Source organism: Anabrus simplex, chromosome 3 (assembly GCF_040414725.1).
Source record: "Anabrus simplex isolate iqAnaSimp1 chromosome 3, ASM4041472v1, whole genome shotgun sequence".
Classification (NCBI taxonomy): Eukaryota; Metazoa; Arthropoda; class Insecta; order Orthoptera; family Tettigoniidae; genus Anabrus; species Anabrus simplex.
The window spans coordinates 330139933-330167860 of record NC_090267.1 but is presented as its reverse complement, the minus strand read 5'-3'; the positions used below and the strand labels follow the sequence as shown (position 1 = coordinate 330167860).

The following is a 27928-nucleotide window of genomic DNA, read 5'->3' as shown; positions in this document are numbered from 1 at the left end:
ACCCACACCATTGAAATCTACACTTCTTTATTACACTGGAAATAGGGACTTCAATGCCAGCTACCTTCCTGATTACTTCATTCCTGATTTTGTCTTTTCAAGTAGTTTGATTCATAGTTCTAAAGAAATTCATTTCTGTTGCCTGAATTCTGCTGTAGTCATTGTTTAGTGGAGTACATGTCTCCAAACCATATGTGTGAACCAGTATAAAGTAAGTATGGTAGAGGGTTTTTTTGCTCTTTTGAGGTATTTTGCAGTTCCAGAGTAGATTTCTGACTTGATTGTAAAAGTTTGATGCTTTCTGTGTCCTGCTGAGTATTTCCTGTTTGACAGTGCTGTCTTTGAAGATTGTGCATCCGAAGTACTTGAAGTGAGAAACTGATTCTAATTTTGCTTCTTTCAAAAAGAGGTTTGAGTTTGTTCCTTTCCTGTTGATAGTCATTTCTACAGTCTTTGTTTTACTTATGTTCATCTCAAATGTATTGAACATTTTATTCTATTCAGTCAGTTTTTTCTGTACTTCAGCTTCAGTTTCTCCCCCTAACAGCACATCATCAGCAAATATTAGAGCATTTGGTCTGCTGTACATTTTCTGGATAGATTTTATGATCTTGTCCATTAACTATTCTGAACAAGAGTGTCGATAGGGCACTTCCTTGTTGGACACCTCTCTTTGTCTCAAACCGTTTTAATTATCCATTGCCTATCTGAACACAGCTGAAACAATTCTCATATAGCATCGTTACTTTGTTAGTGAAGTACTTTGGCATCTTGAGGTCTTCTAGACATTCCCAGATCTTAAAATCATGAAGTTCTTTAGGCTTTTAAAATCATAAAATCACCAGCATTTCGCCCCACTGTAGCAGTAGGCTCATCAGTTGGATTTCTACACCTTCCTGAGATGCTGGCGGCTAGTGCACCGTTGAGACACCACTCCAGATCTTGTTCCAAGGGACACTGTCATAGACCTTTCCAGTGTCCAGAAATGTAATCACAAGATTCTTTCCATATCCCAGTACTTTACAGTAAGCATTCTTGTAGCAAAAATGAGATCCATAGCACTTTGATCTTTCTTGAACCATTTGTTCTTTCTCAAGCAAAGGTTCCACTATCTTCTTAAATCTCATTTCGGTGATCTTTTCCAACAGCTTCAGGATGTGTGACAACAACGCTATGCCCCTATAGTTTCCACATTTATTTCTGTCGGTTGCCCTTTTTAAACAGTGGGATGATTCCCTTTTCTCGAATCTTTTGGGATTTTGTTTTCTTCCAGGATCACTGAGAGCACTCAGTATAACCATAGCTAATTTAAGCCTGGTATTCCAGCTGCCTTTGTCATATGTGATGTCAGACCATCGAAGCTTGAGGACTTTCCATTTTAAATGTTCTGTAGTGCTGTTTTGACTTCAAGCTATGTTCATGGAGGTTGGTTTTTGTGGATATCATCTATTCTACAGTTGGCGGCGGCAGCGGTGGTGGTGGTGGTGGTGGTGGTGGTGGTTCCATCTCCATTTAACAACATGCTGAAGTACCTCTTCATTTCATCTCTGATCCCTTGTTATGTTTTTATCAAACTAACATCATTTGTTTCCAGCACAAGGATGTTTCCATATTCACTTCATTTACTTTTCACTACTTTATATAGAAGCTTCCTACTTCTTGGCAGTCTTCCTCTATTGTGATAGTAAAGTCATCCCCAGCACTTTTTTTTTATTAGTCTTTTTACAGCCAACTTCTTGGTCCGATATTCCTGTGCTCTCTCTTCTGTTTCCACCTCATTGTGTTAACGCGGCATTAAAAATCTAGCAATAAAGAATTACAGCTACCCAAGAAATATTTTACTCAATTACAATTACAGGTATTTTTTCAACAAGTAATCAATAAAATTATAAGTACAATTAAATTACTTCACACACCAGTCTTACGGAAATCATGGATATTTTTTGCGCATGGAGCTGAAATGATATCACAGTTTTCAAAGGTAAAGATATTACTTAATTTAATGTTTCTTTAGCATAAAGACACTAAGTGGCTATCATCACCAAGTGGAACTTTCAAAATGATTTTTTCCTGTAATTTTTACTTTACTGACTTCTGTATTTCAGATAATTTGCCATTTATTTTACAAAATAATTGGTTATTAAAATTATTATTGCTAAACCAAAGTACATCTTTGCATTCGTTGAAAAGACGCTCAAGAGGATCATTTGAAGGAAAACACTTCTTTAGTTTTAAGAACATTTCAAGCAGTAACAGATTTTGTAGGATTAGTTTAATGTCCAAAGACAGCAGAAATAAGAAAGTACCTCATCCAACACTGATGAAATTACTGATTCTTTTTTCTTTCTTGCTAGTAGTTTAATGTTGCACTAACACATCAAAGGTTTTTGGCAATTCAGGGAGAAAGATCTAGGATTGGGAAGGTACTGGTAGCAGCCATGTCCTTAATTAAGGTTCAGGCCCTGCTTTTGCCTGGTGTGAAAATGGGAAACCATGGAAAAGCATCTGCAGGGCCACTGTTGGTGGGATTTGAACCCACCATCTCCTGAATGCAAACTCACAGCTACACATTCCTAACAGAACACCTCACTCAGTGCTACTGGTTCTGCTGTAGTAGAACTGAAATGGCCATCTTCATCATCACTTTATTTTTTCCCCGTTTCTGCTTTTGTGCTGTGTATATCGATTACTAGAATTTATGATTACTATAATGCAATGATAAAAATGATGAAAATTCTATTTTAAGAAGAAATTATGAGTAAATATTTCATTTTGTAAAAGGTTACAATCAAAATGCTTTTTAAAAAAAGTATTTGCTACAAGTCATTCAATTACTTCCTAACTCTGCCTACATGTTAATCTATTTCAAGATAATGATGGGTAAAACTGCTGTCATGAATCAAATTGGAAGTGCAGTATTTATTTAATTCAGTTGTGATCTTGTTAATTAATTTGATGTTCACACATAGTGCTAGTGAAATTACAGGCCTTATTATTAGCCAAAGGACATTCTCCAATGTATATATTGATTTTATAAAATAATCATCTTATTCATACAAAGCTCTATTTGTATCACAATTTTGGAAAATAATAATAATAATGGGCTAGTAGGTGAGGTGCCTTATCATCACAAGGAAAAAAAGAATTTTTCACAGGCACTAGCCCTTCCTGATGCCATTCCTATGTGGAATGATGTATTCACTATTAAATGTCTCTGTGGTGGCTTGGTAGTGTGGTGTGATGTTCCTGAGCCAGAGGAATTAACCACATGCAGTTAAAATCCTTGGCCTGGCCACGAATCAAACTTAGGTCACTTGGAACAGAAGGCCAGTATGCTGACCATTCAGCCAAGGAGCTGGACTGGCAATTCTATATCTATATAAACCACAATAGTTAAAATCAAAGTCATTTTCAGGATTCTAACATGAATTCTTCTCCTCTAGGATCATCAGTGGTCAGAAATCTTTCATTACAATTCAGTGAAAAGATAGGAAACTAAAATGTAAAAATAAATGTTGTTGGTTGCCAAATTAATGACTTACAGGAATTCTTCTCCCTCTAGAATCTCATAACTGGCAGCCAAAATCTCCTCTTAAGTTAGAGTGAACAGCGCTGTGCTCTCTGTGCTCACGTGTGAATTGCAGTACGTTGTAAACATTTCTCTCAAAGAGAGGGACTCTTAAGTTTTCAAGAATCACATTTTTGGTTAATTATTCATAACACATACGCAATACCGTTTGAGAATTTATTTGCACTTCATTTTCTATGACTTCTGTGAAATGCTTCCAGACCCAAGACTTCCTTTTGGTAGCCACAAATGTGGTGCTAAAATTATTACATTCAATAAATTATGAGCAGAAGGGCACAGATTCTTTCCATCCACTATAAATTAAAGGTTCTTTGTGTTATCTGCCTCATGGATTGATTGGGGTAAACCAGACCTCCTAAAACCTTTCTTTCTGCTTGCACATACATCTATTCCATTCATTGAGAATGGAAGACCAACCATCTCCGGACTCATCCGGTTGATTATGATGTCCCAGTGCTTTATCACACCGTGGAAGAGTTTGGTTTGGACCAGACAGATTTCAGTGAAATTTGGGTGAATATCATTAATTGACATTTCTGAAATTTAAAACTTTGCTGTCCAGTGTTACACTGAAATCACAGACCATGTTTTTCTTATTATCTTTGTATGCACACTCAAAAGCCTGAATTTATTCTAAACATCTGCACAGTGTTCACATGGAATGAGGGCATACAATGCTGTTGATGATGATTTGTCCGTCAAATGAAGACGTTAGGCCTTGAGCAGACCCCTTAGTGCTATTGGACAGGAGTAAGCTATGAACCAGCACCAGGTTTCAGCCTCTCCCTTCCTAATATCATAAATCACATCATTCATTTCATCTCATTAATTCTTCTGATGAGGTTGAGATCAGGAAGGGCATCTCGTTTTCAAAAACTTGCTACAAAGATTCATCTCACTTCATACCCTATCCCACAGAGAAATGGGACATGGGTTAGACATACACACATCTTAAGTATGCACACTGTTATTCCATCTTGAATCACCATGGTTTTGAAGTCACAGCATGGCTACACTTATTTCTGGTTGCTAAGCTACAGTAGTGCAGATCTTTTCCACTAGATGTCAGCTATTTTGGGAACCTGCTTTCATGGATTTCTTCTGGATTGATGCTTCATGGTTCCATTTTCTAACAATTACCATGAGAAACACAATTTCATAAAGCAAAGGAAAGCTTTATAACATGTTTCTATGTGCAGGTATTGTATAATAATGTGTAAGTTTTATTCATCTATTTATATAATACAAGTGTTTTGTCTGTACATTGCTCAGAACTTAAGAAGAATGGTATTTTTGTATCGGACGACTCCACAGTAGCAAAGAAATGCACTTTTTAATTTTCCGTAATGTCTGTGTCTGTCTGTCTATCTGTATGTATGATCATGCATCACGGAAAAATGGCTGAAGAGCATTTAATGAAAATCGGTATATAAAGTCGGGGAATGAGTCATGAAAATCTAGGCTATAAATCATTTTATTCACGCTGAGTGAAATGGTAGTTTAGCGGAAGGCCTAAAATTTAATTCTCAAATATGTATGTTATTAGGGTCCTATCAATAAATACTACATAACTAAAGTTATACAGAATTAAATTTCTGATCCTTAATGTCTTATACATTTTTACCATACCAGCTGTGATAACAGAGATATTCATGTATTTTTACTGCTAAGTCCATATCAACGCCAAGCCACAAGAACATGTGTAAACAGAATTTAATGAAAATTTGTATGTAGAGTCGGAGAATAAGAAACTACAGTCTAGGCTACAAATAATTTTATTCATCCTGGATGAAATGGTAGTTTAGGGGAAAGAGCCTAAAATTTAATTTTTAAGTATTTATGTTAATTGTTCCTATCGAAGAGCACTACATAATGAAAGTTACAGAGAATACATTTTCTGATAATTTGCGTTTTATTAAGTTTTGTCATACCGACTATGATAAGAGTGGAATTTCACAGTCGGAAGAAAACTAAAATTAATGTGAAGGCCTTCAATATCAAAAGCTCATAAAATTGATCAACAATAACAGTACATTGACCATTGTTTGTTGTGATATTCTTTGCCTCTTACTGTATGCTGCCACTCATCTCCGATAGATGGGATTACTGCTGCGTATCAAGTATAACAGCCTGCCTGAATATTGGCAGGAAATAGCTGGGGAGTTAGATACTTTCTTCTTTAGCAGGCCATTCCTCTGACTCATACATTTTCTGATACTGCTGGTATGTAACACATTGATTCATCATAGTATTTCAGCTATTCGATCCCTACTCTGAGGCACTGACTGGAATGAGCAGTATGCACTCTTTACGGAATATGTCAGAGGAGTGTTCATGGCTCATGGCTGTCTGTGGCCTAGTTATTCCAGCTCTAGAACTTTGGACTGTTAGATCGGCAGCGTAGCACTATTCATTAAAATTTGAGAAAATATCTGGTTTTTCATTTATCGAGTATTTCATATGATAGCATTACTTTAAATCGCAACATTCCACCTATGTTGATTTCAGTTGGGAAAATCACTAAGACGGACTTTGAGGATGTAAAAAGGCAGATGGAGAGTGAGTGTCTGCCATTATAATGAAAACTCCCCAACTTGATTGTTGATTAAAACAAAAATTCCCTAGCCCAGTCTTCACATGAGAAAGATGTTTGGTGGCTTCCCCATCGCGTTTTTAGGGTAACATTAAGAGCTATGCAATTTAGTATAATCTTACTCACGTGTACACTACCTAACCTAGAATTCTGTATACAATGTAGAATTCCGTAGCAAAGCACGGGTACATCACCTAGTTTTACCGATAAAGTTTGCTTTATAACTTGAAAGGCACATTATGCAATGGAGAACTGCAATCATGCTTTTATTTATTTATTTTGCTGCAGGCTGTTGGATCCCAGTCATTTCTGTAGTAAAGGAACAGATAATATGGCCAATTTAAGGGAAATAAATGGATATGATTCTGAAGATTCTCCCTTATCTGATTCTGATGATGAATTAGGCTTTTCAATACTAACAGTACCGGTATTCCCGAAAGTGAAGATGAAGGTGGAGGCAACGACAGCATGTCAGCAGAGACTGATGTCACAGCAAAAACTGAGAATTCAGCGAGTACCAGTATTAGTATCAGTGTTGATCAAGAAGTTGCATCTAGTTGTGTCAGCACAATACAATCAAATAGGGTGAGTGGAGGAAACAATACTGTTTGGAAGGAGGTTAGCACATGTAGCACAACTGCTGTAATGCCACCTACCACCTGGACCTGATATACCTTATTTAAAAAAAAACTGATTGACAATAATATCTTGGAATCAACAGTGGAACAAATAAATTTGTATTCTACTCAACGGAATCCAGCAAAACCAATAAGTGTAACAAACATGAAATCGAATATGTTTTGGTGGGGCGTTGTCTACATATATCAATTTGTGGTTTGCCGAGCTCCTGTTTCTATTGGAAAACTAAAACTTGAGTTCCAGTTGTTGCTGACACAATGAGTAGAAACAGGTGCGAAGCCATAAAATTAGGACTTCACTTTAGTAACACGAAACTAGATCCAAATGATAAACCGTATAAAGTCGGGCTCCTTTGGCAACCCCCTCATTGAAAAGTTTAATAAAGTACCAATTGGTGAGAAGTTCTGTGTGGATATACATATGATCCCATGCAAAGGTCAACAGTATGTGAAAGGTAAATCAAAGTGGGGATATACAGCCTTTTTGTTGTGTTATTTGAAGGATTGATTGTTTCTTCTTCTTCTTTTTCTTTTATGACCGCATAGGATCACTTTAGTCAGTCCATCGTTCAGGTCTCTTTGAAGGGATTGTTCGGGCTTTGCAGTTCTCCCAGTACTTCTTCAGACGTTCCGATCTTCATGCCCCTTCCGGTTGAAAATATGCATGTTGTTGGTTTGTTTCCTGTAAGGGTAAAGCGGAGGTTCGTATTATTGAGTTTTGTATTCAATTTATCTTATTTGTGGTGTCTTCTGTTGTAGGGCCTATTTCCTTCAGATCCTCTCTTACTTCTCTGATCCATTTACTTCCTGTTGTGGTATTTTTTGAGACAAGATTGTGTTGTACTAGTTGTTTCAGAAGTCTTGAATCCTGCATCCTCATGATATGTCCAAAGAATCCCAGTCTCCTCTTACGCATAGTATCTGTAATGGGTTCTAGCTCTTTGTACATGACTTTGTATGGTATTATCTGCCATTGTCCATTTTTCTGGGATTGTTTATGATATGAAGATCTACTCAGGGAAGGCAGACCATCACCCATCATTGCCAGATGTGGGTGCATGTGACAACATGGTGAATCTTTACAATGAAATTGAAATAATAAATAAGGTAGTTCAACCTATTCAATACAAATAAATATGAAATGTAGTATTACATTCCTATTTAATTAAAAGTGGAAGCGGTACCAGTTTCGACCCTAATCTGGGTCATCATCAGCCGAATAAAATGCAAAAAACAATGCATAGGTAAATAAGAAATTAAAGAGTGAGTCTTCCACAAAAACAGTTGAAGAGGCAAAATATGTTAATGGGGATTGGCACTGTGCAATTTTAAATCATAAAATCTAGAAGAAGTAGAAAGTCAGTCACTTATAAGAAGTAAGGCACGATCTTCTGAATAGTAGCACAACACACGCAAATTTCAGCACTGTCTCATAATGTTTACAAGAAGAGGTGAAAAGTTGAGTGAGCCAGCGAATGAGGCGCGATGTCACAATATAATTAATATGAAGTCCCAAAATTTATTTAGAAGTCGAAGACGAGTCACTTGATAGAAGCAAATTGCTAGCTCCTGAAGATCAGCACAACACACTCAATGTCCGGCACTGTGCTTTCAAATGCTGACTGAACTCGGTGAATAGCTTGACGAACCAGTCTGTAATTGCTTCGGTTGCGAAAATGTGTGTGTGTGTATATATATATATATAAATAATACAATTTAATATAATTTAAGTTTTTGTGAAAGACTCACTCTTTAATTTCTTATTTTCCTATGCATTGTTTTTTGCATTTTATTCGGCTGATGATGACCCAGATTAGGGTCGAAACTGGTACCGCTTTCGCTTTTAATTAAATAGGAATGTAATAATACATTTCATATTTATTTGTATTGAATAGGTTGAACTACCTTATTTATTATTTCAATTTCATTGTGATACATTTCAATACGGAACATTATGAAATTTTTATCTTTAAATGGTGAATCTTTGTCGATCATCATTCTGGAACACCACTTTCATAAATTGTATTTTGACTGCTGGATTACAAGAGTTCAGTCATAGGTGAGCACAAGATATTTAATTAAAGTAAAATCTAGACAAAAATACATGCCTCTTATTCCCCATTCATCTCAGCATTTTAGTGTCTAGCAGTTAAGATTCAGAAGTGGCAGGTCACTATTCATGGGTAGACTAGGATTTCTTGAGATCTTGTGAAATTCCATCATAAGGGCATTAGATCGGCGTAGGTCAGGTGGCATTATACCAGTTAGCAGTGGAAGCCAATGAACTGGAGTAGATGTGATTGTGCCAGATATGATGCGCATTGTGGTATTAAGCTAAAATCACGCCATCCAACTCTGCGTGATGCCTCTAACATGAATGCTAAGGATTTTAAATCTCTTGATGAGTGGAAAAGTAGGTGGGAAGCAGCAACGGATGTGCGCCTTCATACCTTCTTCTCATGTCCCAGACTTCCAAGTGGATCCCACCTACCACGCAAGACGTGGACTCCCCTGAATAGAATCAGAACAGGACATGGTCGGTGCAGAGCCGCTCTCCATAAGTGGAAAAAGCTACCTAATCCAGACTGTGACTGCGGAGCTCCACACCAGACTGTTCGTCACATTGTCAGGGAATGTAGGATTCCAGCCTATCACGGTGATGAGGATGACTTCCTGCTGCTAACTCCGGATGCTGCACGCTGGATCGAAGAATTAGACATTCAATTGTGAGGCACAAGTTGCTTTGTTTCTCAGCTGTAAATATGTATATTACTGATTATGTCTGTATAAGCCATACGCTAAATAATAATAATAATAATAATAGTGTCTAGCAGTAATGCTATGCTGCTGGATATTAAAATATTTGATAGCACTTACTTTAACTTTGCACACTTTGCAGAAGAGGATTTTATCTTCCGCAGAGAAGCATTCCTCCCTGAACTCTTTGGGTCTGGAAACATTTTATTTCCATGTTGGAACTTATTTTCTACAACTCTACGTAGGCTAGTACATTAATCAGGAAAACACACAGGAACAGAACGTACCAGCATACCACAGGAAACTCTTTCTTACATGAAATGTTCAAAATGCTGTCCATTAACGTTGTCCGTATGTTACTGTTACACCCTGTATTTATGGAATGGATAAGGCTCTTGGTTGACTACTTACATACACATCACAAATAACCTTCAGCTCCGCCTAGTCACGGGCCTATTATGTCCTGCTCTCTGCGCATACAACACACTCGAGACCTCTCAATACCTCTCGTGAGCACCAGATCATTGTGAGAGGCTCGAGAAATCTTCAGATCCCATCTCAGACCGCCCGTCACTAGTGCAAACTCCACCATCAGCAGTCCTGTAGATGGTTGTCCACGCTTTCCCACTTTCATACCAGATACAAGCTGCAGCTGAATCTTAATTTAGGTCACAGCTGCTGCCTGTCCAGTCTTAGCCCTTTCCTACCCAAAATTCATATAAGCCTATCTAAATTGGAATTTGTAATTGTATACTTACCCTTACATTAGGATATGGAATGGCTGGTGACTTTCTAAATTCTACACATGCAGAATGAAATGCTCGCACATAAAAATGAGCATCATGACCCACTGGTGTTTCGCGCATCGGAAAGAAACGTTGAAATTCTAACCGACCAGTAGTATGGACTTCACAATCTGAACAGAAAAATAATATAAATGAATGCATCAGTATCTTTATTCTGTAGTGGTAAGTAAGATGGTTGTAATAGTTAACAAGACAGAAGTAACAGTGCTCTTGATTTAGTGGTCATTCAAAAATTAATTGTAATTCTAAGTATGTTAAATTAATTGTAATTGCAATAGATAAGGGCAGTAACAGCAGCACAAAAGTAACTGTGACACTACCTGAGAGCAAACTTTTGCATGCATTGGGTAGAGGAAACGAAGTATGGCACTATATTGTACATGGAGATATTTTAGGACTGTAACCATATGTATATATCCAAATGTGAAGATGGCTACATTCTGCATCTATCAACACTTCTTGGGACCATCTTACTATCTACAAATCAATATTTCATTGGGTACATAAATATGCCAGTTTTAACAATCACCGGAGATGAATTAACCAGGGCCAGTCCGTTACGAATGCAGCAGCTCTCGAGTTGGAGCATGTGGTATGAGATGAAGCCCTGTATCAAGGCAGGCCTGGAGGGTTGGGAACTACATGGCAGACAGTTTTATTTTATTTATTTTTCCGGAATGCTTTGTATTCCTAGACAGTGTGTAGCTGACAGTCAACAAAGTGATAGTAATTTGAGCACACAGTGAAGTTAGGCACTGAATGTTGTTCCCAGAGCGGTTTGATCTGTTGCCCGCCATATTCAGTTACTTCAATGAAGATTAGTTGGGAATGATGAGGAGAGAGCCTATCTATTTGTTGACAGCAGTGTTTGAAGATGTGGAGATTGTCTTCGTCCTTTTGTGTTTTCATGTTTGTTCCTGTCTCCTTTTTCTGTTGCTCCCTCTTTATGCACTAACCTACCTTTATATTTGTTCTATTTTGTGTTCCATTTTTTGTTCCTCCTATCTATCTACATTATGACTTAACTGTCAGTATGGAGCTTTTTTGGAAGTGTAAATGATTTGTCCATTGTGTCGCTCCTCAGATTCCCAGGCTTACTCTAATGCCGAGTTTTGTCCTAGACTGTGAATTCCTGTTTGAAGGTTGTTGTAATCAACCTCTCTAGGGGCTGTTTCAGTTTCAGTGTGGCCTTTGAGTCACCCTGTAGATTAATCACAAAACAATGAATTTTCTTTTTACATTTAAGTGTGTCTGCCTTTGCTGGTGAGACCGAGTGCTTACAGTGCACTACTTCTCCTGGTATGGGGTAGAACAAATTTGAGACTTTCAACGATCTGTCTCTGTCTCATCCTTGTCTTTGACAATATGAAAGTGACTTAGGAACTGTACGAGCAATGCTAGTAATGCTATTTCTTATACAGCCAGTCCCAGTTATGAATTGTATGAGATGTTGCTTATAGAGTTGGTTAGTACGTCATTTCAGTGGCCTTGGCAGACTGATATGTAATAACAACTTCAGGCTTGGTGAAGAAAGCAATGGGAAACTATCACTCTCCTCATTTCCCTAGTATGTCTCTTCAGCGAGGCCATCTATGACAGCTGTGGAGGATACAACCAACCTTTAGGTTGGATACTCAACATACATAATTACCACATGCATATACCTGCTTGAAAGAGAATCAAAGGTACTGTAGCCAGAACGGACAGTTGTGGTGTCTTAGTGTTTCTACTATCTCAGATATGTGAGGCTAGAGAGTCAGAAGGTCTTAATAAAGTATTTTTGCATAACCTTCAGTCTGAAATTAGGAAGCTGCCTAGCTGAGGCAGAAAAGACATGTTGGATTCTCTTACAAGTACGTGGGTTCGATCGATTCGACATCAAGAAGTTGAAACAGAGATAAGACTACCATTTCTAGAGTGGCCCTCCCTTGGGGCTCACACAGCCTACAGCAAAGAGTACCGGATAAATTCCTGGAGGAAAGGTGGCTGGGCATAAAGCTAACCACTTATCCCACTTATTGTTAGTCTTGAGGTTACTTTACCTTCTACTCCTCCAAGGTCCTTCATAATTTGTACAGAAATGGCTTTGCTTTGCTTTATGGTCTGACACTGGAAATCAAGCTGACAATAAAAATTAAAATCAGAAGTGTCATGAGTTTCCCATAAACCTTCTTTAATCTGTTCTCTGGCATGCCTTACTGATGGTGGTAAATATGCTATAGAAGTTAAGTAGGTACCAAATCACACAAACCAAGGTTGCTTTTATGCAGAGACACACACTACTTTGTGTAACTTCACTTGGCTTAATTACACTAATAAAACAACAACAACAACAACAACAACAACAACAACAACAACAACAACAATAATAATAATAATAATAATAATAATAATAATAATAATAATAATAATAATAATAAATTTTAATTTCGTGTGGCTATTTCTAGCCAAGTGCAGCCCTTATAAGGCAGACCCTCCGATGTGGGTGGGCGGCATCTGCCATTTGTAGGTAACTGCGTGTTATTTTGGTGGAGGATAGTGTTATGTGTGGTGTGTGAGTTGCAGGGATGTTGGGGACAGCACGAACACCCAGCCCCGGGCCACTGGAATTAACCAATTAAGGTTAAAATCCCCGATCCGGCCGGGAATCAAACCCGGGACCCTCTGAACCGAAGGCCAGTATGCTGACCTTTCAGCCAATGAGTCGGACAATAATAATAATAATAATAATAATAATAATAATAATAATAATAATAATAATAATAATAATAATAATAATAATAATAATAATAATAATAACAACAACAACATTTTAAACACAGTAAAAGAAAACTTAAAGTTCAAGCAAAAGCATCACAGCACAAAACATAAACAAACAGGTTAGTAAACATGACAACTACAGAATAGATGTGAAAAGCGGCATGGAACACTGAGAGTTAATGGAATGTAGCCTTTTGCGAAGATAGAAAACGGAGAGGGTAATTGCCCTGGGATTACTCACATTTATTTTAAAAGGAAACAAATCAAAAATTCAAAATAGAAGATCTTTACAAAGAGAAATGAAAAGTTATTAACCACGCTTGTAGACCTGCACATTGTGCTAAAGGAAATTTAATCACTGAATTTGAATCCATAAGAAAACCGATCCAACTGTACATGATGATAAAAATGAGGGCTAATCCCAATGTACACAAATACATAAATAAAACCAAACACAGACGTACAGAAAACTTGCATCATTATCTAAAAACTTCAGATAATGTGCATAGATTTTTCCATACTTATGCAAGGTGACATAGAAATACGGGGAGGCAAATCCAAGTGATAATTACATTATAATTTACAAATTTAAGAAAAAGGGTATTGCCTCCAAAACAAAAGCTGAAAAGCTAAGTTATTTTGACAAATTTAGCAGTGACGTGCTATTCGAGGATTAACTCCTATGTAAATAAGGTAATTATCACATTTGAATGAAATAAAAACCGAAATAAACGTAGAAACAGTGCTTACCCTGAGACCAGTTTTCCCAGGAGGGGACCGAAGGAGGAGCATGTCCGTTCACTAAGATGTTCAAAGACACAGATCCTACCTCACTCCCACCAAAGGAGCGAGGTACGATTAAAAAACAGGAAATGGTGCAACCACCAAAGAGAACCAATCAGAATACAGAAATCACCTTCGACTTTCACATTCACTAATTACATTAACTCTTCTTTTCTCCAATCAAAAGTCTCTTTGTTCTTGCTGACACAGTGGTAATAAATGTTTGAGAAAAGTCTCCATTTACACTACAGGAAACGTGCTTCCCGAACTGCACGTGCAGTATAGGATGTTTAATTTAAAGATAAAAATTTCATTGTTCCGTATTGAAAGTATTAACGTTAAAAATTAAATAATTGAAAAAGAGGTTCAACCTATTCAATACATAAAAGAAAGGAATGTAGTGATTACATTCTTATTTAATAGTGATTAGAAATGGGACCGGTTTCGACCCTAGTCCAGGTCATCGTCAGCCGTTCAAAACATAAAAAACAAGAAAAACAATGCATATGAAAATGAATAAGTGAACTCTGGATCGGTATAAGATGAAATATAAATTGATGATGGGGGTAGAAATTGTGAGTCACTTGAAATAAAACATTACGTAATATTATGAAAGGTAGTACGGCACACGCAATGATAAGTAAAGTCTCTCAATGTTTATGAATAGTGGAGAACGGTCAAATGGGTCAGTTTTTACACTCTGTCAGGTGTAAAGTCACAACCCCCATCATCAATTTATATTTCATCTTATACCGATCCAGAGTTCACTTATTCTTTTTCATATGCATTGTTTTTCTTGTTTTTTATGTTTTGAACGGCTGACGATGACCTGGACTAGGATCGAAACCGGTCCCATTTCTAATCACTATTAAATAAGAATGTAATCACTACATTCCTTTCTTTTATGTATTGAATAGGTTGAACCTCTTTTTCAATTATTTAATTTTTAACAGTATAGGATGTTTCACAAGTTTGGACAAAAAACAAAAATATTAAAATTTCACAGATAAATGATATTTTGATACATCCCATAAATAAGAGTTTCAAAAACAGAATTGAAAATGATCTGGATAGATCCAGGTTTACAAGATTGAAACAATTCTTTGAAGTCCAAAGGTCCAAACAGAACAAACTCTTATACAACAAAAAACAAAAAAACAAAAATAAAAAAACTTTTTAAAACAATAAATTAAGAAATGTCAATCAGTTCCCACTACTGTCTTTATACTGCCACACTTTGCACTAGGAAATTAAAGCTGTACACACAAACAAGATTCTTACACACATCTGTATTGACTCTTGCATTATGTGCCTCTGAAACCTGGATAATACAAAAGACAGAAATAGACCACTTAAAAGGATTTGAAATATGGGGCTTCCGTAGGATTATAAAAATCTTGTAGGAGGATAAGATCACTAATTATAATGTCCTACAGACATGAGGCTTTACAGAAAGCTGTTAACACTGTTAACTGTTAACTCTGCTGGTTGACACTAAAGTAGCAATACAAGCAGTAATTAATACTTTATTAACGGTAATACCATTTTCCATAACAGTAGAGAAGAATAAACAAAACAAAACACACTAAAAAGAAAGTTCAATGGAGTATAAGTAGAAAAATATGTACAGATATATACACAGGTTATATTACAAGTAATCACAGGAAAGTAATAGTCAATTCTGGAGATTATGTAAGTGATTTCTCAATTTTGACAATAAGCAGTTAAATATATCAATATCCACTTTGTTTAGAGATCTTGAGATTTGTTCAATTGGCCCATTGAATGCGTAGTTAGTTCTATGCCAATTTGTAGACAATGTATTCTTGAACCTTGTGCGTCTGTCTGGTACATGTACGTTAATTTTTGCAAGGAGTTGTGGACAATTCACCAAGGAATGAAGCAATTTAAAAATGAAGAGTGTATCCAATAATTCACGACGTTGTGACAGGCTATGCATATTTAAGGACCATTGTAAGGATGTATAATCAACATTATCATATGAGAATCCTGCTCTAAATGAATATAAACAAAGAAATATATGTTGTACTGAATCTAATCTATGGATAGAGGTCTGATGAGAAGGGTTCCAAACAGGTGTACAGTATTCTAGTATAGAGCATACCATAGACACATATAGCAGTCGATAGGTAGCTAAGTTTGAAAATTCTCTAGAATATCTAGTAATGCAACCCAATCTTTGAAATGCTTTCTTAAAAATATTTTCAATATGTTCATTAAACGATAGGTTTTAACTGAATAAAACACCAAGGTCATTAACTTGTGAAACAGGAGTTAGAATGTTGTTATTACTAAATTTGTACTGAAATGATATTTTCTTCTTGTTTTTCAAAAACGATATTATTTTACATTTCTCATGATTAAGTTTCAACCCATTTTGAATACAGTACTTTTCCAGATGATGTAAATGTCATCAAATAATAAAGATATATAATAGTACCATAAGGAAAGCTTTTGAATGCCAAAGGGAACTTGGAAAAACTGTTGTACTCTTGTGGATTCACTCCCAAATTGGACTAGAGGGAGATGAAATATCAGATTCAATCACTAAGAAAGGCACCAACAAACATACAAAGGATACTATACCTTTGAAACATTAGCATAAAAAATCTCTTGGCACAAAAGGCTATAATAATGTACAAGGAAGCAGTTGCTGAAAAGTCTGCTACAAAAGAGTGAAAGAACATCCATAAAAAGTGGGAAGAAAACACAGAAAACTATCAGAAGGAAGTAGCAGCAAATTCTAGGCACAGTACATGACATGACTCTCTTGCTGAACATTTAAGAAGAATTGGCATTTATCAGACCAGTATGTGCCAACAATCCCAGGCTCCTGATTCAATAATGGATAATGCCACATTACACAAGCCAAGGCTGCTTTCATACAGAAAAACACACTACTTTGTACTAGTAAATGAAAGCTGCACACATCTTTATGGACTCTTGCATTATACGACTCTGAAATCTGGACAGTACCAAAGGCAGAAATAGACTACCAAAAGGATTACGAAAATCTCGTGGAAGAATTTTTCTAATTTCAAGGTTCTACAGACATGAGGCTTTACAGAAAGCTATCAACATGTTGTTTGACACTAAAGTAGCAATACAAGCAGTGTCATAAAACAATAAGGATGTATACCATAAGAAAAGCTCTTGAATACCAAAGGGAACTTGGAAAAACTCTTGTATTCCAGAGGATTCACTCCCAAGTCAACTAGAGAGAGATGAAATAGCAGATTCATTGGCTAAGAAAGGCACAAAGAAACACACAAAGGAGAGAGATAAAATAGCAGATGCATTGGCTAAGAAAGGCACCAACAAACATACAAAGGAGACCATACCTCTAATACATTACCAGACAAAATCTCTTGGCACAAAATGCAATAATAATGTACAAGAAAGCAGTTACTGAAAAGTCTGCCACAAAAGAATGGAAGAATATCCATTAAAATTGGGAAGAAAACAAAGGAAAACTCAGGAAGGTAGTAATAGCAAATTTTATGCCCAGGATGGAACATGACTGCCTTGCTGAGCATTTAAGAAGAATTGGCATTTATGAGGCCAGTGAGTGCTCACTATCCCAGGCTCCTGATTCAATAATGGATGAGGAACATCATCTCCAATGTCCAGAATTTGATAACTGTGACAGGTACATCATCAAGAAAGAACAGCAGAATTGCATTTTTGTCATCAAGAAAGGACAGCAGGATTTCATTTTTTGTCTGTAATATTTTTGTTTGTGGAAAATGAAATAAGAACTCTCGACTCTGCTGGAATTTTTTTAATATATGTAATTTAGGGAAACATCAAGATATAAATGAACATTGCAAGATGCGAGGATTATTTTTGAAGTGATTTTTCTTTGTATGTAAATTTCATGTAATTGATCATTAAATTAATGTCAGCAAGTGTGAAGAAAAGACATTTGGGACATTTTAACTTGAAGAATTTCTTGAAGAATTATTTGAAAATTATTTTTTAAAATTCTGTATGTCAAAATTGTAACAGTGTGCTTTAAACACATGCGGTGCATAACTTTTGGACCAGTGGGTACTGTACATGGAGAGTTTAGGTGATGCAATTACTCTTGCTTCAGCAAGTCAGGAAATGACCATATATGGTCATACAATTGGATTGGCCAAAAGAACGGTCATTCCAATTGGCAAAAAGAACGGGAATCTAGTGGAATTTACATCCGATTGGTTGTTTGTGATCGGGCCATTTCCGGTCTTCGGGCCGCTTCGCATGCGTTTGGCGATTAGGCCACGTCTATTCCATCTGACCATCCTCGAGAACGGTCGCGCTCGAGGGTTCCCCTCGGGAATCCCTACCCTGATGGGTAAGTGCTACTTCTGTGTTATTTTCAATGTTTTCTGATTTTGTTTGATTTCATTTAATTCCTTTTGCATTTCAGTATTTTCTTGCTTAATGTAATTTTCTAAGTTTTAAATTCAATGTGTCTGAGTTTGCCCTAGATTCCTGTTGGTTCTAATATCTATTCTTTCACCTAAATTTCTTTTAAACTATACATTATAATGCAGCATCACCTTTCTATGTTAAACCGAGTTTTTCACTAAAATACTTAAGTATGTCTTGATTTCGGTTTCGTGGAACTGTATTTTGTTAAAGTCTTTTAAACATCATTGGTTTGTGAGTTAAGTATCAGTTGGGATGTCATTTAACTCTTTTCTTGTAATTTTTTATTTGTTATTTTCAATATACTTAGTCAAGGGTGAGTTATCGTAAACCTTTTCTTCTTCATAATGTCATACCTTCTCATGGACCTCAATAGGGCCCCTTCACATTTCCACGATCCTTCTTAGTTGTCATTATTAGGCCTGTTAAGTGTTTCCTTGATTTGGTTTAATTTTGAGTACTTGATAAGTTATCCGTCACGCTTCCCAGCTTTGATGTATATCCGACGCTACTTTTTTAATTTTTATTATTTTCCGAGTTCATTTTTTTCAGTCATTATTATTTAATTATTTTCATATTATTATTATTATTATTATTATTATTATTATTATTTATTTGTGTACATGCTCGAAATAAATGCTACAATAACAATCAGCAAAGGCTCAGAAACATCACCAGCTCTACTGGGATGCCAGACGACTTCTTCTTCTTCTTGCCATACAAACAACAACAATTTGGTCTAATTCCATATCAATACTATTATGGTCTCATCCTTCATGTCAACCAATCAGAAACATCTTTTCCAGTAAATTCCAACTCTGGTTCCAATAAATTTCATCAAACAACTCAGAATCCATGATGTAAAAAACATTTTGTTTTCCCTGACAAGATAAATTAATTTTGTTCATATTGTACCTCTTAATCATAAGATTTCTCATCCTACAATTATTGTACATTTCTTCATATCTACTGTACTTGGAGCTTCAAACTATGGTAATCATTGTTTGTTGACATATCGAATAATGTGCACAATCAACTGCCTTGAATAAAGACATCTGGATGGTAAAGCAATGTTTAAAATTGTCACGTACCGGTATTACCACTGCCATTATTATTAACTAGCTAAAGTACCCATTATTTGTATGGATTTATGAGCAATGATTAAAGTGATTAATGATGCAAAATGAAGTGTGTATTATAAGCTCAATAAATATGAATCTTAAACCTATGTACATAATATTAAAAAGAAACATGGAATATAAATATAATATGATGACAATGATAATGAAAATGGCTGAATAAATAAACTATATTCCACAGCAGTTCTCAAATATGGATAAGCATGTCATGTTTAGCACTCTCAACAATACAAATGTAGTCTCCAAAAGCTTTCCGCAGAATGATATGCTCATTCTTCAGCTGGCCTGTTAACAAATGAACAATTACTTTACACAAATAATGCGAACATGGCTTCACCGTGAATCCTACTTATGCGTGAAATGAGTAGCCCAATCATTAGAAGGTAACCACAGCCCAAAACACAGGAAAGTTGAATTCTCTTGAAAGCAGACAACGAGCTAAGCTAAAGGCAATGGACTATGCAATTGGTACATGGAATGTGCGCACACTTCTACGAGCTGGAGCACTGCAAGTACTGACGCAGAAACTAGAAATCAACAAAGTGGACATAGCAGCCATACAAGAAACTAGATGGTCAGGAAGAGATGAAATCTGGGACACCAAAACCCACACAATATTTAGTAGTGGGAAGTCAAGGAATGCACAAGAAGGAGTAGTAGCATTTATAGTACGAAAACAAGCCAAAGGTGATGTACTAGAGTTTTTGGCAGTAAATGAAAGATTGTTGATAGGGCTAACCCGTTACCTGTTATTTTAGTTTATATAGGGGAAAAAAATGCCCAAATTTGGAACATACCCTGTAAAATTCCCCACTAGTCCAAAACGGTGAAATATATAAGAATCAAAAATATCCCTTGCATGGCTTGAGATTGAAAGCTATATCCTTGCTAAATTTCAACTAAATTGCTCCAGTAGTTTTTGAACCTATCCAAAACAAACAAGCAGACACCATCTGATTTTTATTAACACCATAGATAACTAGCTTTTCCTGCAGCTTTGCATGCATGGGAATTAATTTTAAGGCAATTTATAGAGCTGAGGAACATTGGAATCCTAAATCCTAATGTGTACAATATTTTTTAGTAATATTGGAACATGTTGGCTTATATTGATTTGTAAAAGAAGTTGAATATTTTCAGAAAGAAGATAATAGGTGTGCAGAGAAACGAACTATAAAAATTTTATGAGAGTGGTCAGATAACACCATAATCAACAAGAAATTCTAGTGGTGACAAATAATATTAACCCACAGAAAATAACTGAGAATAGTCATGCAACAAACCAAGTAGAGGGAATTTCTTGATGTCTCTATTTCAACACAGGCAAGTTCCATGAAAACTGGTTTAAAGTTTTCATGTTTATTCATTTTAAACAGGCAGACAGAAGTTTCAGAAATAATGGATATCATCTTCACATTGTATATAATATCAACCATCTCAACATTGAAACAAAACAAACAAAAATATACGGACAAACACTATGGTATAATCTTGTTATAAATTGGTAAGATTTATCCATTGCCTCGGTCACTTTAGGGACTGACCAGAATGTCACGGAAAGGTGTTAAACCTTTTCTGATATTGTCAAGTAACTTAATGATAGTACACAACAAGATTCAAGATTCTTTCAGCCAGTTCCTACAACTTTTGGCTTCCCAGGCAATGCGAGGAACCTGCACCAGAATAACTACCAGTATGTAACTTCTTCTTCTTCTTCTCCTCCTTGTTGTTGTTGTTGCTGTTGTTGTTGTTGTTGTTGTTGCTGCTGTTGTTGTTGTTGTTGTTGTTGCTGTTGTTGTTGTTCTAACTGGTACAGTAATGATCTGACTCTTATTTACTTCTCTCTTCCATCTGATTCAAAGATTTTCCATAATTTGTTCTCTGGTATTCTTGCAACAGCAATAGTCATTTTCCTTGTTTTCTTCTTCTGAAGATCAGCAACAAATAAGTGATGATCACCATATAGATCTTTACATCATGTACCAACTCTCAAACTTGTTTATCAATCAGTATAATTCATTTCTTTTTTTTTTTCTTTATGCCCTCCAGACATTTTATCATGAACCATTACTGATAATACCAGTAATCGTCACTGGAAATACAAAGTAGGATGAAACAGTGAATTACTTCTATATACAAGAGTACTTATAATTGTCTTACCATCAACACAAAGAGGTACGTTCCAAAGGATACCAGGTCCCAGAAATGAGTAGTAATAAAAGGTGTCTGGCTCCAGTCCTAACAGTCTGCCATCTTCTTTATACTGCTCTGTTATGATGGACTTAGTGGAGCCTTCCTTCCCAACAGATATGAAGCCACCACCCCATTTAAGCCAGAACCATGACCAGTGGGTGCCTTTGATTAATCCAGGTGTTGGAATCATATCTATCTGAAGCAATTTACATACAAAATATTAGTTCAAAATATCATCATATGGGGAGCATTTGTGAAATCTGGCTACCAACTAATCTTTGGTAATAAGACAAATGAAAAATAAACCAACAGAAATAATACGAGCATTACTCATACAAAAAAGGAAACCTCTTTCTACTTGTTTGTTGTGATCTCCCAAAAATCCATCCAACCACTTGTCCACATCATGGGAGAGGGGCAAGGGCATGAAGTAGGGGATTGCCTGTAGGCCCAAAGTAGAGTGAGGATTATATGCTCACTGACTGTTACGGAAGCTGTGAAGGTCCTACGGGAAATCTCAAAAGTGACAGCTGACAGGGCTCTGGTATAGGAACCATGTTAGGCGTAGCTGGTCAATGGTGAATTAAGCAAGATTTCAAGACAAGTATGAACTTCAGATCAAAGAACTCAAGACTACAACACCAGTTACAAAACTTAAATCAAGTCCCTGTTGCCGGATTGCAATCTTGATTATTCTAACACTGACAATTGAGGGGCCGATGACCTTTGATGTTAGGCCCCTTTAAACAAAAAGCTTCATCAAGTATCATCATTGACGATTAAAATAGAAGAGAAAAATTCTCATCACGGGGATGAGTGAAATAAAATAGAAGGCAACAGGAATAATACACCTCTGGCTAAACTATAAACTGTACTGGTCTGGAAGTAACTTGGAGTCAATAAATGGAGTTGGTTTATACTTCATAAAGATATAGATGTTTGTAGCCAGATTGAATTTGTCAGTGATAGAATAATTAAAGTATCAGTAAAGTGGAATGAAGATAAATATCCTATCGTATCACCTGGTTCAATGCTCCACAATTAGGATGTTTAAATGAGAAAAAAGAAGCCCTCCTGATCAACTTGGAATAAGATATGAATAGTGAAAATTTTATAGTAATGGGAGATTTTAATGCTCAGATTGGATCAGATATACTGGGCTTGCAAAAAGAAGAGGACAAGATAAACACTGTCAGCTTTAACTCGTTTCTGAGTATAATCTTCCGTGTCACTTCACTCCAAACTCAAGGCTGTCTGTGGATGTGTTTACGGTGACTAAACAGTCCAATATTAGCATGGAACAAATGACCACACAGATCACACAGAATTGTTGGTGGAGGGAGTGGTTGAGCTGCCTTGATTTTTCGTGCTCGTCGTCTGGCCTCTTCGTAACTGTGCTGTTTCCCTTCAAATGTCTTGACAGCGCCCGGGATTATCTGTCACCAGGTTGAACGATCTTCAGCAAGCGTTTCCCAGGTTTGTGGATTCAGACCTGTCAACTTCACAGTATGCTTAAACTGGTCCTTATAGCACCTCTTAGGACCTCCATGAGATCTGGTGCCAGAAGAGAGTTTACCAAACAGAATCTGACGTGGAAGTCTCATATCAGAATTCTTGGTGCAGTGGCAAATAGGGTGATTCAAAGATTTTCTTAGCTTCCTTTAGTAGAGCTTGCTTCCACCTTAAGTGAGGTGGAGGGATGTGACTCAGCACAGGTAACCAGTGACATGGAGTTGATTTGATGGTACCAGTAATGCAACGCATTGTATCATTCAATTTTGTGTCTACCTTCTTCACGTGTACACTTTCCAACCAGACAGGAGCACAGTACTCAGCATCTGAGTAGTCAAGGCTGATGCCAGTTAAACATTGACATTCAGCAGACGCTCCCCAAGAGGTACCACAGAGCTTATGCAGTATGTTGTTTCTTGTGGCGACTTTATAAGAAAGCTTAATGATGTGTTCTTTGTAGCTCAGGGTTCTATCTAAAGTGACTCCAAGATATTATGGGAAAGGATTGTACCTCAGCTTTCGTCTGTTGAGAAGAACTCTTGGTTTGTAGTTTGCAGCATGATTTGCTGGATGGAAACAAGACACTTCAGTTTTTGCTGTGCTGGGGATCAACCTCCAGGTCTTAAACAAAGTTGACATCTTCTTGAGGTCCTCCGAAAGAATTTGTTCCCTGTCTTCAAAGTTCTTACTCTCTGCTACCAGTGCGATGTCATCAGCATATATGAACTTGGTTGATGTTGTGGTTGGTAGATCACAAATGTACAAATTGAATAGCAATGGTGCTAAAACAGATCCCTGTGGTTGACCGTTATTTAGTTTTCGTTTGTGGCTTTTAGTGTTGCCTAGAAACACTTTGAATTGTCTTTCACTAAGCATGCTAAATACTAGATCCATGATTTCTCGACTTGGTACAACTTGCAATAGATTTTAGATAAGTACCTGTCGCCAAACAGTGTCATATGCACCTGTCAAGTCAATAAAACCAGCTGTTGATTTTAGTTGTCCTTGAAAACCAGCTTCGATATGTGTAGTTAGGACAAGAACTTGATCGGTGCAGCTGCATCCATATCTGAATCCAGCTTATTGAGGAGGAGTAACAGCTTCAATGAACGGTGCTATTCTGGTTAGGAGGATTCATTCAAGAAGCTTGAATATGAAACTAAGCAGTGCTATTGGTCGATAAATTTGCCAGATTTGAGAATGGCTATAACTTTTGACAGTTTGAATTGTTTGGGCTATCTGTTCTCTTGGAGTATGTAAGAGAAGTGAGCCAGTATATACAATGCGGGCTCATGTTCTTAAAAAGTTCATTATACATGTTGTCGAGCCTTACCGATTTTCAGTTGTTTAATTGCATTTTCTACTTCCACTGTGGAAAAGGGTCTGAAAAGCGGCTTGTTTCTTGGAGCACTGCACTGTGCTTGAGTTCAGAAAGATTACATTTTATCCTATTCTGGTATGATTCTTGTCCCTCTTTGTCCTTATGAGGTCTACAATCCTGTTGGCAATAATGTCAGGACTCAGTTTAGGATGCAGCTTTTTGGATTGTTGCTTGCCAGTTAGCCCATTCAAGATTCTCCAAGCTTTCCTGCTTGACTTTGCGAAGTTCATTTCTTTGAGTGTAGCATCCCATTTCTCTCGTCTGTTCTTATTTAAAGAGTGGAGTAGCTGTGAGCTCACTGTTTGATTTCCAGAACTTTGGTATTCTTGGTATAAAACCTCACAATCTTCATTCCATCCAGGTACATCCCTGGGAATGTTGGACTTTGATAACTAGTTTAATAAATTTGTCATAGTTATTTGCTGTCAGCTGAAGATTCTCCGCAGCTAGACTGGAGTCGAGGTCTTTTGTGAATCGATCCCAGTTGGCTCATTGGCAGTTCTATCTGGGTAAGGGCATTGAGTTTACAAGGGGAATTTTCAAACCGATTTCCACCATAACAGGTCAGTGTTGACTGTTTGGGAAGTTGGACAGAACAGTGCGAGTGGTGCTGAGTGGTTGGTCTAGTTGATCTTTAGACTCGAATGTCAAGTCTGGGTTATAATCCTTGTTCTAGCGTACGGAGTGGAAGGTTCCCTTGTCTTTTACATCAAAAACCAAATGCACATTGTTAGTTTCTGTACATAGAACTAGAGACTCCTCATTCACATCCACAGTGTCATGCTGTCACTTTGTGTGATGCCTGTTGAAGTCTCCAGTGTATATACAAGGATGATCAAAAGCCAGCAGTACTGTAGGAGCCCAATTCACACACAGAGGCTTGTACAAATTGAAAATTTTTAAGTCATTTATCTGAATTGCTATAGTATAAATGTAACCATCTTCAGTGCAACCAGTTACTTGCACTCCATTTAAAGATGACTTCACATAAGTGGCTATTCCATATTGTGGATGGTGGATAGCTTTGATCAGTGTATAACCGGGTATTCGTCCTCTATGCTGGAGATCCTGTTCATCTTTGGTATGGGTTTCTTGAATGTTACAATCCTGAAGAATAGGGATTGTTTGTGGATTCTTCTAAGAGGAGCTTAAAGGCTGCACTACTTCATGATGAAAATATTCTAGCTTCAATTCTTGTGGCACATTTCACTAAAAGAAAGTTATACGGTATCATAATTAAAACTGTTTTAGATAAAATCAAATATCATGAGCACTGGTGGGATGAGCACTGGTGAGATGTGTGTAGTGACTTGAAGGTTTGTGGTATTCTATTACGACAACAAGCAGGCTTCACTAAATTCCCTTCTTATTTATGTGAATGTGAAAGCAGGACTAGGAGGGACAAACACTGATTTACACCTCCCTGGCCCAAGAGACAAGTTTTGACACCTGGTGTAATTTCTTTTTTTTTTTTTTTTTTTACAAATACTGCCTTAGCTGACCCACAAAAAATGATTTTTCCACCACTACACATCAAACTGGGAATCATGAAGCAGTTTGTTAAGGCCTTGGACAAAAAAGCCCTTGTTTCAAGTACATTGCAAGAAATTTTCCACATTTATCTGATGCAAAGGTCAAGGAAGGCATTTTTAAAGGACGACAAATTAGAAAGCTTCCGAAAGACAGAAACTTTGATCAGACTATGAATGATATAGATGTTAATTCCCATAGGGAACCTGAAATATTTATCCTGGATGAGTAAATTTATAATACCAATTTAGTTGGTCCGTTATTGGACGTTATAAATTTTCCAGCTAACTCATTCCTGGTTGCCAGCATTTGTCTCATTTCCAAAGTCTCTCATCAGAGTTGTTTGTGTGTTTGTGTAAATTAGTATTATATTACAATAAATGCTATAAATTTCACTGTAATTTTATACTCAAGAATTATTCACTGTATATAATAATTCAATATTCAAGTCTCTCATAGTGCATTGGCACTGCCGGAGCTCCAAGCAGCCTACGCAGTGGCCTCCACGGGCCGACACACACTGCACAACAGGATCACGAACACATACATCGATCGCTCTGAATACGGACAGCTCCGACCTGTTATAAATCTCCGAAGACTCTCCTCATCATTTTTGTTGCCGGCCGGGTGGCTCTACATCTTTCATTCAGCTCCCCCTGGACTTAATAAAGCATATAGGCCTGACATCGAGTTGGAAGTCAGCCTTCTCAACACCATGCACACCTGCATCATTCCCGATGTTCATCCTGCCGTATCCAAAGATGACATTTACTGCGCACTCCGCACCACTGGCTTCCCAGTCCACGATACTTACCAGATGTTGGACGCCTCCACTTCATCACCATCATCGCAGGTTCTTCTTTATCTACCTACGTTGGACAACTGGAAGCGCCTCCTTGACACTGGAGTGAACATTCACGACCGATACTACCAAGTGGAACCTACTTGTCAACCCATCTTAGCTCAGCTTACAGCAGATCCCACTACAGTGCCCGTCATCAACGTGCCTCAACCCAGGCCATTGCTACAACAAACATTGCCCTCCTCTTCCCCTCATCACACACCTCCCACTACTACCACTATGATGTCAGCCACTACCCCTTAACATATTCCTGTTACTACCATTACGTCATGCCATCCTTCGCCTGTAATGATATCATCCCTCCCTCTTACCCTAACTTCTGCACAACCTTGTCCCCAGCAAATCCCTGACAAGATCCTAGACTCCACCGCCACGTCACCACCAGACGACACCACAGCAGCCGCCGCGACATCATCGCCACCGTCGCAACCACCATCTCTCCACACTATGTCAAGCTGTGTCATCCGTGGCGTAGAACCTACCATCTCGGAACGGGACATTCTCCAGGAACTCCAGGCAGCAGGCATCCCTGCTCGTCGTGCATTCAAGATTCACAGTGCCTCCAGCCCTACATATGTGGTCCGAATACACCTTCCCACCGCAGATGATGTGGAACAACTTATCAACACTGGTGCCTACATCTTTCAACATCGCTTCAAAGTGGAGCCCTCTCGTTCCCTACCCCAACCTTCTCACTATACTTCCAACACTCCCTTTCGTCGCCCCTGGCCAGCCAGTCCTCCATTTCAACCTAGCCAACCCGTCTGTCCACCCCTACCCCCAACTAATTTCTTCTATCAACCTCCTCCGCAACTTGAACTCCTCAGACTCCTCACCACCTCCTTATGCAATATAACCACAACACTACACCTTCTAACCCTTCAATTCCATCCTAGCCCTCTCATCTAAACCCTCACTCCTCACACACATTCCCTATCAAATTATTGC

The 27928-nt window shown here is 37.4% G+C and overlaps 1 protein-coding gene across 1 annotated transcript in view; it reads right to left on the bottom strand.

Annotated features, from left to right (window-relative positions):
- Positions 1 to 27928, bottom strand: part of LOC136866796 (uncharacterized) — a 382310-nt gene that overhangs the window by 155848 nt on the left and 198534 nt on the right. The window contains exons 9-12 of the mRNA XM_068226847.1: positions 21663 to 21891; positions 21205 to 21305; positions 12426 to 12504; positions 10336 to 10493 (exon numbers count right to left, since the gene is read on the bottom strand). Coding sequence (XP_068082948.1) covers positions 10336 to 10493; positions 12426 to 12504; positions 21205 to 21305; positions 21663 to 21891 — 567 coding nt within the window. The remainder of the gene's footprint in view (positions 1 to 10335; positions 10494 to 12425; positions 12505 to 21204; positions 21306 to 21662; positions 21892 to 27928) is intronic.